The 12267-nt window shown below is 37.8% G+C and overlaps 1 protein-coding gene across 1 annotated transcript in view; it reads right to left on the reverse strand.

The window, feature by feature from the left end:
- Nucleotides 1-12267, reverse strand: part of UGGT2 (UDP-glucose glycoprotein glucosyltransferase 2) — a 297148-nt gene that overhangs the window by 27833 nt on the left and 257048 nt on the right. The window contains exons 32-36 of the mRNA XM_074962719.1: nucleotides 10173-10268; nucleotides 8241-8325; nucleotides 6235-6417; nucleotides 4634-4794; nucleotides 1461-1575 (exon numbers count right to left, since the gene is read on the reverse strand). Of these exons, the coding sequence (XP_074818820.1) occupies nucleotides 1461-1575; nucleotides 4634-4794; nucleotides 6235-6417; nucleotides 8241-8325; nucleotides 10173-10268 (640 nt within the window). The remainder of the gene's footprint in view (nucleotides 1-1460; nucleotides 1576-4633; nucleotides 4795-6234; nucleotides 6418-8240; nucleotides 8326-10172; nucleotides 10269-12267) is intronic.

Raw genomic sequence — 12267 nt, forward strand, 5'->3', positions numbered from 1 at the left:
CTACTGGAGTCATGCTTCCCCTAAGTGCTCAGGGATCTCACAGACACATCGGTACCAGAAGAAGAGTCCTTTGCCTCCACGGTACTGACTCGACAGGCTGAGGCCTCTGACACTGTAGACTTAGTGGGAGATCCAGGCCTTTTGGGAGCTGGCTCCTGGTAATGGGAGACCGAGGTCCTCTTCTTTGGATCCTTCCTCTAAGTCAGTTTTCCCGAAACTTTTTTCATTGTACCCCTTGTGGTCAGGTGTGTCTGCAGTCTTTAAACAGTCCCGGCCTTGGGCTTCCTTCCTAGAGGCCATGGTTTTGCCCTCTCTGGGCCCTTCTGACCTTAGCTCTCCAGCTGGCTCACTAAGTAGTTCAGATCCCCTTCTGGGGGTTTATCGCTCTCCAATGGTAGGCCACTTGCCCAGTGGCCTATCGGTGTGACCCGGGCTGCCCACTACTCCAGGTCCCAGCTCAGGGACTCTCTGAATAGCAGCCATGTGCCGCCGTGTCCCTTTATCTAAACTGCTTTTGGTTCTCTGGACCACCTCCCCGAGGCGTCGGCCTTCAGCAATGTGTCAACCCTTTCTGTAGGGCTGAAGTCTTGTATTCAGTCCCAGCAGCCAGCCAGCCTTTTTGCTCTCCTGGTCCCTTCCAGCACTGATCTGTCCATGGTGCTGTAGTTTCCTTTGGCCAGCCGGAAGCACCAACTGGACTCCTCTGGCTCCAGTAAGGAACTGACCGCCTCTGCAGCTCCTTTTTATATGGCACTCTGAGGCCCTGATGGGCTGCTCCCTGCAGCCTCTCTGATTGGTTAGACCTTTTTAGCCTCCCCCTGACTGGCTGCTTCCTGCACAGTCTCTCTAGACTGCCTGGAGGAATTGTTCCTTTCCTGGGACAGGTGTGGCCTGAGGCCTCCCTGAGGGGGCATCTGGGCCTAGTCCATCAGTTACACAATGCCATGTCTGCTGAAGTGTGCGCCAACAATAAGATTTGGAATTTTTTGCACTAAAAAGCTGACTGACAACAACAAAAATAAAAAATCAGCTGTTAGAACTCTCCTTGCATTTTGGTCTGTTTGTACTGACGGGTGGTAGGTTGGATTCCAGATTGGAAAAAGAGAAGATTTACACACATTAGACAGTAGGAGAGCTATAACCTGACATTCTATTTTCCTAAAAATGTGCATAATGTACATAATTTATTTGATAATAAATATAATAAAAATACCTACCCCTGGAAATTCTAGCTATACTTTAGTAACCAGATCACAACTTAAAAATGTTGTAATGTGATAGCAACACAGAAGTGCATTTGCAAAACCTTCCATGGAGAGCTCCTCCTATAATAGTAAGGAAGTAATTAAGTCTACATGCAAACCACAAGCAGTGAAAACATTAGAGAAAAGCGGGAAGAATATTTTAAAGAAAAGAAAAAATGTCATTTATCTTCAGGCAGACATTAAACTCTTGCATACCTGATCTAAGTTTGATAGACTGTTTGGATCTTGACTGAGAGCCTGGTATTGGCCCCGAAGTCTGTCTCCTGCAGCAATCTTTCTGAACTTCTTAAGATCCACAACATACAAGGCACTACAAAAACAAAAATTCATTAAGATTTGCATATTTTGACGTACCTATTAGAAACAGGAAAAAACTTGATGACAAGGAGACAAATACTGTGTCTGCATTAAAGGAATGTTATTTTAAGTAACTAGCTGAAGCCCCAACATAAGACGTGAACTCAACATGTGCTAATCAATCTACCACATGGATTTAGGATGGATAAAAAAAAAATCAATTAAAAAATTTAATTGGATTTTTTTTATTAATCGGATTTTAATGTGTTACTTAAATTATAAGTTTTTCTTAAAAATAAACCCGTTTAAAATGAAATCTGAATTTAATACAAAAATGTTAAGCCTAAAATTATTATAATCTCTTAACATTTAAATAAAAAGAAACATACTGAATCCATAAGCCCCTATCAAAAACTTTGAGTTAAAGGCTGTTTTTCTATATGAGAGAGAGAATCAGGGGGAAAACTAACGTTTGAGGTTAAGCTTTATAAATGTCACAGTGAATCATGTACCATATTGAGGGCTTGATCTTGTGGGGGGACCAGGGGCTGTGCTACTGGGTGTAAGAGACTAGCAAAGGCATTGCAGGTGTTGGGACCCAGCCTCTGACACCACGAAACACCATCATGTATCTCATCCAGATCATCCAATGAGTCCACCTGTGAGCTCATTCTCCCATTTTACAGCTTCTCCCTACCTGAACTCTGATTGGCTCATTTCTCAAATTATGAATATCTATGTCTTCACCCATCATGGAAACTTACTCTCTGGCTCATGGAAAAATACTGATCTGCCCCAAAACTACCAGCCCTTGCTTCTGGATGGTTCTCAGCACTTCAAGTAAATGGCCATTCTCTGTTTCCTTGCATGTGTACACAGACAGAGATGCAAACAGAAATCCATTAATTTCTCAATTGCCTTCCTTTCCGTCTCTAAACAACTATAATATTGCAGTCTAAAAGATATGTGGATTATACAAGCAGAAGTTTTAGATTGTTGTGAGTTCATTTGTTTTCTGTAAGGGTAAGAGTTATGTAACAAGGCAGAAAGAGCAGGACGCTTTGGGAAGAAGGGACAAAATTCTTCACAATGCAACCTTAGATATGGTTCTCTCATTACAACCAGGCTACTTTTCCACCTTCCAGAAGAGACAGTGCTGGAAGGTTACTGGACACAATGTATGAGAAGGAAATTGAACAGTGTGCAAAAAACACTGAAGGGAAATTTGTTAATCTAAGTCTTGATGGGTGGAGCAATGTACACAGTGATCCAGTAATATGTGTTTGTTTGACAAGAGAATATGGAGTTTTCTATCTTGCAAAAACAACAGATACAACAGAATATTTAAAAGAAATAGCAATAGAAGTAGAAGCAAAAGCTATAACTAACTGTGAACAAAAATTGAAGTATGTAGCTTTGTCACAGGCAGTGTTGCAAATGTAGCAAAGATAGGAAGAAATTTAGAGCAAGATAATGAAGAGAACCTGAAAAACTCATAACATAGGTGCAGTACTCATTTGATGAATCTTCTAGCCCAATATTAAAGTACAACTCCGGGAATAAAGGAAAATGTTGCTGAAATTGCAAAATACTTCGGTAACAACCACTTTGCTTCAGCTTCACTGAAGAGAGCAGGAGGACCCAAACTAATTCTCCCACAAGACGTACAGTGGAATTCAGTGGTTGACTGTTCTGAGCTATTTATTAAGAACTGAACTATTCTGATGACAATTTGTGGAAAAAGTTGTGACAAAATAGATGGAACTATCACAGACTAAGTAGTCAACAGAAGAATAAAGAGAAACATAGAAGATATGCTGAATAAACGGAAACCTATTTCCATAGCCGTGTCAAACTGCAGAAAATTGCTGCTGTATTGCTGATGCTGTTGAAATTTGGAAAGATCTTCAAGAGACACTGAAGAAAGAAATACCCAACAACAAAGTTAAATTATAGGCAGTAAAAAAAATGGATGGAACAAGTACTTACTCCACCGCATTTTCTTGCCATTATTCTCAACCCAAAGTACCAGGACAGGTGTCTAACTGCTGAAGAAGATGCTTCTACGACATGGGCATCACCCATCAATCATGCCAAACATAATAAAATTATATGGCTGGAGTGAACCATTTAAGTAATACATGTCTCCTGATTGATGATTTAAAGAAAGTCACTGAACTGGTGAAGTCACTAGCTAAGCACCTGAAACCAGAGTTTGTTGAAGTGCTAAACCAGCTTTTGACAGCAGCAGCCTTTTCAGCAGGCACAAAACATATTTTCTTAATTTGGACGAATTCATTCTCAAATTCAACTCAAAGTTGAGAAATCGACTGGGATTTGAAAAAGCAGGAAAACTGGTCTCTCTCTCTTCCAGTCTATGAATAAAAATGAGGAGGGAAGGGATCAGATCCACAAGTTTGAAGAGTCTGAAGGACAGTCTAAGAAACTTAGGAGACTTGTCTCATTTTCAAGAGATTCAGGCGAGAAGGAATTTAAGCTCCACTCACTTTCAGGTAGGAATTGTTGAATTTTTCCCCAGGCTAACCTGAAATGATCAGTTTAATTTACTGACTACAGTGAATCCCCATGTTTAATAAATTATTTAGTTGTATATATGTAACATGTTTTGATATATCATTCACCATTTCTAACATACTAAAAATGTACAGTTAATAAGAATCTGAAAGTATTAAGCTATATAATTGTTTAAATAAATGCATACCATCATAAGTAGCAAAAGATGTACCAAATGTAGTATAAAGGTTCTATTTAGCTGTAAATCAAAATGTTTTAATGGTTATATCAACCAATGACAATGAGCCTCTCTTTAGAAAATAACTGAAGTACGAATGGAAAAGTTGATTAAAATTGATGACTTAAATCAAAGCTTTCCACTTAAGTGATTTAAATCAATCCACCTTGCATGGATTTTATGCTTTATTTCTGTCTCTCTCAGGATATCTGATTGTTATTGAATGCAATATTTGATTGTTATTGAATGCCTTACTGACAAAAGACCAAATTTTAAACATTTCTACAAATAGTCCAAAAATATAAATTAATGTTCCTACCTTATGTGGTATTTCCTTCTTCCAAGATGTGATGCCCAATACCCTGATTTCCAGAAACGGTATCCATCCATTTCTGTGCGACTGTCACAAAAGGGGACATATCCATAGGGAGCTCCATTTAGATCTATATCTCTAAGTTCTTTGAGGTCACTTCTCACAATCTAAACAAGAGAAAAACAGGAAACACTTATTTTTTGTAGTTTAATGTTGTTTTGCCCCCTTAGCTAGATATATTCCAAATGCCAACTGTACTCCCACAAATTTTTGACAGAAATGAGTCTAGAGTACATACAATAGTCTGTTAGAACGTGTTTATCTAGTTATTGCTTGGGCAAAATGCATACTTTATTTTTTTTTTAATTGTGGTAGGGTCAGCCTCTGCAGCATACCTCTGTGGCCTGCTTCCCAGTTGGGTCTGATAACTGACCCCAACCACCTGATCCCCAGTCAAACAGTATCAGCTGGAGGCAGTTGAGGGAGATGAGCAGTCACAGGCGAAGTTGAACCCTACCCTTCTTAAAGGGCCAGCCAGCCTGGGATAGGATATTATGTAAGGCTTCAAAGGATTAGATTTTTATTGGTAAATGTCAGTAAACATCAATTTCACCATACACAGACAAACTAATTAAAACATATTTCCATCAATAATAATCTAAACTTACAGATAGGCAAAATAAGAAAAATGCTACTTGAGAATTAAGAGTTTGATTTAAAGATTTGTACTTTATATATTTTGACCTGTGATATTGACAGTGTGTTTAATAGTTGTAAAAAATTTAATTTTGAATCTGTGTCTACTGTCACTAAATAATTGCCTGACACACCCTACTAATTTCCTGCAACTTCAAAACTTTAAATCAACAAAAATTAAAATATGCTTAAACCCTATAATTTTGCACAATAGTGAAAATTTAAATGGATACAAATAGGCAAAAAGGCTTTAAAACAAAAATATATAGATGCCAAAATTATAAAAATTGAATTCTACCAAGCCTGATCATATTTAATAACTAAAAGAAATAACAAGTAAAAAGCATCATCTTCGATTTATAAACCAACCTTTTTGGATGCCCAACCTGATACACCTCAAAGAGGCATGATTTCCAAAAAGTGATGAGCACCTCCGTTCTGAAAATCAGGACCTGTTAGGTACGTCAGTTTGGCCACCCAAAAATTATGCCACTCAAATCGTTAATCACATTTGCAAATCTAGGCCATATAATACCCTTACCTTTCAGAAAGGTTCTGAAGATGCTTTACAAACAGTATCTATTCAGCACCAAAACACTTACAAAAAGTATCCTGGGAATTTTAATGACCACCTGATCAAAACTTCAGCACCACATCCATTTGAGACAGCACAATGGCTCCAAGTCTATGGTGTGAAGGAATTACTTCATTAATGAGTAAAAAGGGCTGCATACTGAATTTTGAACACCACATCATGCAGCACCTTCAGTAATGCTTAGTGATGGCCAATCCAGTTATTGAGACCTGATGAGATCAATATCTGAGACAGGATATCTACAGGGATGGTAAAGGTTGACATGAACCAATGCAAAACCCTGCTTTCAGATGTATTTTTCTAAATTGTTTCTTACCTGGTCGGCATCAACAAATATTATTTTGTCCACAGCCAGTGGAAAAAGAACATCTAGAAAAAGAATTTTGTAACCCCAGATAATTCTTTGCTTTTCCGTCTGTTGATGAAGCCAGCGGGGCCACTTATACTGTACCAGTTCATACTGGAATCCATATTCTTTGGCCATGTGAGGAATAATCTCCTAGAAATGGAAAAAGAAAAAACAAAACTTTATGCAGTGCAATATGCACAAAGATTAAGTGACTTGGGCTAGGTCACACAGCAAAGCTGGCATTGTTGATACCCTAACCCATAACTCCTAACTCCCATTTCTATAAGTTAACCAATGGATAATGCTCTCTTAATCATAACCATTCTTATTGTCTCTATCCTATATATATCCTCCCACCCCGCATTACATTTCCTTTTTTTTAATGTCCCCAAGTGATTTTTTTTATCTTTTAGGGTCAGGACATACTGATTAACACCACGATTATGCACAAAAATGTTTTATAAATGGAGTCTGATGCAAAATAAAATTAACTACAATGACAAGATCCTTTGAGTTCAGCCTTGCAGCTGCCTCTAAAAGTGAAACACTTCTGTAAAGAGAAAAGGAGTACTTGTGGCACCTTAGAGACTAACCAATTTATTTGAGCGTAAGCTTTCGTGAGCTAAAGCTCACTTCATCGGATGCATCTCTAAGGTGCCACAAGTACTCCTTTTCTTTTTGCGAATACAGACTAACTCGGCTGTTACTCTGAGACTTCTGTAAAGGAACATGATGTTTTCTTGATGGTACTGTGTTTCTCATATTGCAAGTAGGAAAAATAAAACCTGTCACCAGCTTAAGAAGAGCCCAAGTCATAGAGTGGATTACTAATTTTGACAGATAAGGAAGATACATCTCCTTAGTTCCATAAGTATGTGACAAATAAACACTTAGAGGAAAGGGAAGGAAATTGAGGAAATAATTAATGAGTTCCAAACATGCTGGCTTGTCCCCTATTAGAAATAAACATGGTCTCCTGCTGTTACAATCCTGTAGATTTTCTATTCTCCCTAAAAGAAAAGGGGTACTTGTGGCACCTTAGAGACTAACCAATTTATTTGAGCATAAGCTTTCGTGAGCTATTGCTCACTTCATCGGATGCATACTGTGGAAAGTACAGAAGATCTTTTTATACACACAAAGCATGAAAAAATGGGTGTTTACCACTACAAAAGGTTTTCTCTCCCCCCACCCCACTCTCCTGCTGGTAATAGCTTATCTAAAGTGATCACTCTCCTTACAATGTGTATGATAATCAAGCTGGGCCACTTCTAGCACAAATCCAATGGCCCAACTTGATTATCATACACATTGTAAGTAGAGTGATCACTTTAGATAAGCTATTACCAGCAGGAGAGTGGGATGGGGGGAGAGAAAAACTTTTGTAGTGATTAACACCCATTTTTTCATGATTTCTGTGTATAAAAACATCTTCCGTATTTTCCACAGTATGCATCTGATGAAGTGAGCTGTAGCTCACGAAAACTTATGCTCAAATAAATTGGTTAGTCTCTAAGGTGCCACAAGTACTCCTTTTCTTTTTGCGAATACAGACTAATACGGCTGTTACTCTGAAACCTGTCTATTCTCCCTGTTACTTAAAAAAAAAAGTGGTACAATTGGTACACTTTAAAGTGTTTCTGCTGCTCTGACAATTTCCATAATTCTAGTGGTATTCCCAACTATAAGTATTTTTCTCAAGATGATATAATCTGTCAGAATACAAGAAACTTTTAAAATGTACCCATTCTACCTTGGTTTCAGAAGAAAAAAAAGATCTTATATAATGGCTGTTTAAAAACTTTGATATTAATGTTTCCATAATGTAGTTATTTTAATTAATTTGGTGATTTTTAAAATCTATTCTAATGATAAAAATATGAAATTCAGTAAAAGTGATAATGCATTGTTATTCATTTTACTACTCTGTTATTAACAATACAAGCACAATGAAAGAGGGACATTACACTTACCTTAAATGTAGGAGAAAGATAATTTTTCAGAAACCAAAATTTAACAGGTGTCTTGGTATGACGCAGAACGGAAAGCATCATAATTCTGTGGAAAGAAAAAAGTCTATAATAAACAAATTAATATAATCATGAAATCACATTTCAACCATAACATCAAAAGGGATTTTATAGTTTTATGACCCATTATATATTAGAAATAAAAGCTTGCAGCAAACCTGATTCTATTTATGATTCTTGCCAACACAGTTTAAGCAAGGTGTGACTTCCATGATCATAAACAGCATTCTGGCATAGATTTTTCTAGACTGCTTTTAGACAGCTAAGTCTACACCACACTGGCTAAACTGTATTTAAACCACATTAGAAGGAACAGTGTTTAAATAAACATGGGTCGACTAACAGGTTCTATCCTCAGGTAAATGCACATGTGACTGAAATGGAGCTGCTCTCTAATAATTCATAAATACTGTGTGTTAACTTGGTTATTGGGATGTTTACTGTATGACTGTATTGGTTTAGTTTAATAGGGACTGTAAGAAAAAACAAGCAGGAAGGAGACAGAATGGCTCAAGATAAGCCACCCTTCAGTGAATACTGACAGTGTAAGGGACAGAAAAGGCCTAGCAAAGCAGAAAATCAAAAGAACGGTGGCAGGTTTAAAACTATCATTCTCAAGAGAGACGGAAGAGTTGCTTGGGGAAACAAGACTGAGATACGTGACAGCCTGCCAGAGGAGTCTGAAGAAGTTAGTCCTGCCTAGGTTACTATCAGGGGATGGTACGCCTCTCGGTAAGAAAGACATGGGTATAAACAGTTTTCTCTAAATGCTGTGTTCCTCCTGCAAAATGAATAATTTTATTTTAAGAAGGCTGTTTTGAATCATTGTAGTTCACTGGTTACAGATTTCTGGAGGGAAGAACTGCAGGTGTCCAAGCTCAGTCAGACCTGCTAGGTAAGAACAGTTGATCCACAAGGTACTGCAGCCCTGGGACGAGTCTAGGGGCTTGTACACACCACTTACGTCAGTATAACTTATGTTGCTCCACGATGTGAATAAGCCACCCTCCTGAACGATGTAAGTTACACCAACCTAACTGCAGGTGTGGATAAAGCTATGTCGGCAGGAGAGCTTCTCCCGCCGACACAGCTACTGCCTCTTGCGGAGGTGGTTTTATTATGCTGACTGGAGAGCTCTCTCCCATCAGCATGAGCATCTTCACCAGACACACTACAGCGGTGCAGTTGCGCTGCTGTATCGCTTCTAGTGTAGACTAGTCCTAGGAGTGGGAGAATTACAGAATTCCATTCTGAGGGGATGCACTCAGAGAGAGGATAGAGGTACAGTTACCCCTGTAACAGCATGCACAATGGCAACAGTCTTGGTCAATTGTTTCAAAAAAATCTGTGAACAAAAGTATTCTAAGCAGTCTGACACAACACACTATAATGATTCTCTAAAAACAATTATGATTTATCAAATCATTAACCTGTGGATACAGTAGTATTAGTATATAGAGGGAATGGGCCATCACATGATAGTATGTAGATTTTGGGCCACATTCAGCCATTATCTAAACAGATACGACTCCAGTGAAGTTACAACTGCATACACTAGGGCTGATTTTGGCCTTTTGGTGTTCATATTTATCAAATACATTGATGCATAGAGTTAAAAAAGGTTTTCTTTAAAAGAGAAAGATATGATATTCTTGAACACACCTATATTGGATCAATTTGACCTCTAGTATAATTCAATAGTTGAACCAAAAATAAATGTGATCCTTCCTGTGTACATTTTTTCTATGCAATGTTATTATTCCTACTATTATTTTAGGAAGTAATAGCCATACTTCCTAAAAACTGTTTAACTTTTTGATGAACTTTTAGAGTATTCCCAGTAAATTCCTAAGTTTTCCCTTTTGCTTAAATTACCTTAAAAAGCGTTCATATAAATGGCCTGAAGCAACCGAAAAAATATTTAGAACATACTTTTTCTTCTCTTTTTCTTCTGTTTGAAGATCTGAAAAACTTAAAAAAATAAATATCTGTTATAGGCTTTGTAACTAGGGAGAAGGACAAAGACTATAAGCCACCCAAACAACTACATTAATAGCAGGGTTCTATATTGAAAGAATTGCAAGTAATGGTTTCTCTACAAGCTCAACTCTGCCCCCATGTTTTGCATATGCATTACAATACAGTCTTTAAAATTACATGACCACATACGATTTTTCCAGAAGGCCCAGTGATTTTTCTATTCAGTGCACAGCGAATGAGACAGAGTGATTGTGAATGAGTAATATTTGTTTTTATAATCATTGTTCAGTGAGAGGACCACAGCCTCATTCACTAACTATCATTCATCCAGTCTCCTGGAAGCTCAAATGTGCTCTCCGTTAAACCTTTTAAAATTTGCATGTATTGCCAAATTACAAGTGAAAATTGCAAACAGAACATTGCCAAGGATAAGATACAAATCTACAGGACCCCTGTCTTATTCTCTACACCACCCTATCCACCATGCACCATATACTTGCACTCTGAATGATGAAGACAGGAGTGGGGATGTCCTGTAGAAAGTATAGGCTATGACCACATAATTAGTATTATAAGAGATGTTAACAAAAGGGTAAAATTAAGGTTCAGAGATTCATAGAGTTTAAGACCAGAAGGGACCAACAGATCAAGTCTGACCTCCTGCATATTACAGGCAGTTACATTTCACCCAGTTGCCCACATAATAAGTCTAATAACTTATGTCAGAAATGCAGTCTCCTTAGGTATCCCAATCCTTGTTTCGACACCCAGACACTAGACTTAACAATGAGTGGTTATTTAAAACCAGTTTCATCAACCAAAGGGTTCTTCTGATCCAGCCACAGCCACATATCCAGGTCAATATATAATTCAGATCTTACCCAATAATCATGCTTTTGCCAATCTTTTAGTATCTAATATCTAAAGATTTATTTATAAGAGAAAAGAAAGAGGAAAGAGTTAAAATGGTCAAAGGAATCAAGTATGCACAACAATTGCAGAGTTCCTGTATCAGGTTTGAAGCAGTGATGACATAAACTGCTGACTTATAATGTCTCCAGTAACATCTAAAAGATTGGAAGGTCCTCAATCCATTAGTTGTAATGCTCCTGTTAGTTAAAGTCCATAGTCCAGAGATCAGAGCAGGAAAGAGGCAAAATGGAGATGTTTTGAGGGCCTTTTATAGCTTCTCCCATGTCGAGGGAAACTCATTATTTCAAGCAAAGCCCTCAACACAGTTTGTGGAAAAGTACAAGCACAAGATGGAGTCCAGTGTCACATGAGCTGGTCACATGCCCTTGTATGCTTCGGTGTGTCATAGCCGGGGTCAAAACCCATTATTCTGGCTAAAACGTCCACAGTAATGTCCATCCGGTGGGGATAAGCTTCTTCCAGGGCTCATTGTGTTCATTAATGGGCCAACAACTTGAATAGTCCATTCACAATGTGCTGGCTAGATCAGATGTAAACTACCTTGTGGGTGTTACCCAGGAGCAAACACATATGAAACACAGATATATATATATATATATATATATATATATATATATATATATATAGTCAACATTCATAACTTCAGAGACAAAAATGATGCATGCATATAAATATGATCATAATTTTTCTATTGACACCTTACATGACATACTTCGTATAAGATTTGCTGCAATTATATAACAGTGGTTGCAAAAATTATTTACGTGGTCATATTTGGTTCATATAACATCACAGGAGGCTCAGAAGGAATTTCCACGTAATAGCTACTATCAGCTGCTCCAGCCTGGGATGGAGCTGGAAACTGGAACTGAGGAGTCCTTCTGTTGTGTTAATTGGGTTAAAATTCCTCCCAGCAGAAATCTGAGAGGGAAATTTTCATAGGTATTTCCCCTGCCATATTCCTTAGATGAAAGCTCATTGTGGATCTAAATTCTACAGAATTTTTTCCATAACCGTTTTTTTTCCCTTTTTAGTTCTATTTAGACATTTTCATCTA

Source organism: Natator depressus, chromosome 1 (genome assembly GCF_965152275.1).
Source record: "Natator depressus isolate rNatDep1 chromosome 1, rNatDep2.hap1, whole genome shotgun sequence".
Classification (NCBI taxonomy): Eukaryota; Metazoa; Chordata; order Testudines; family Cheloniidae; genus Natator; species Natator depressus.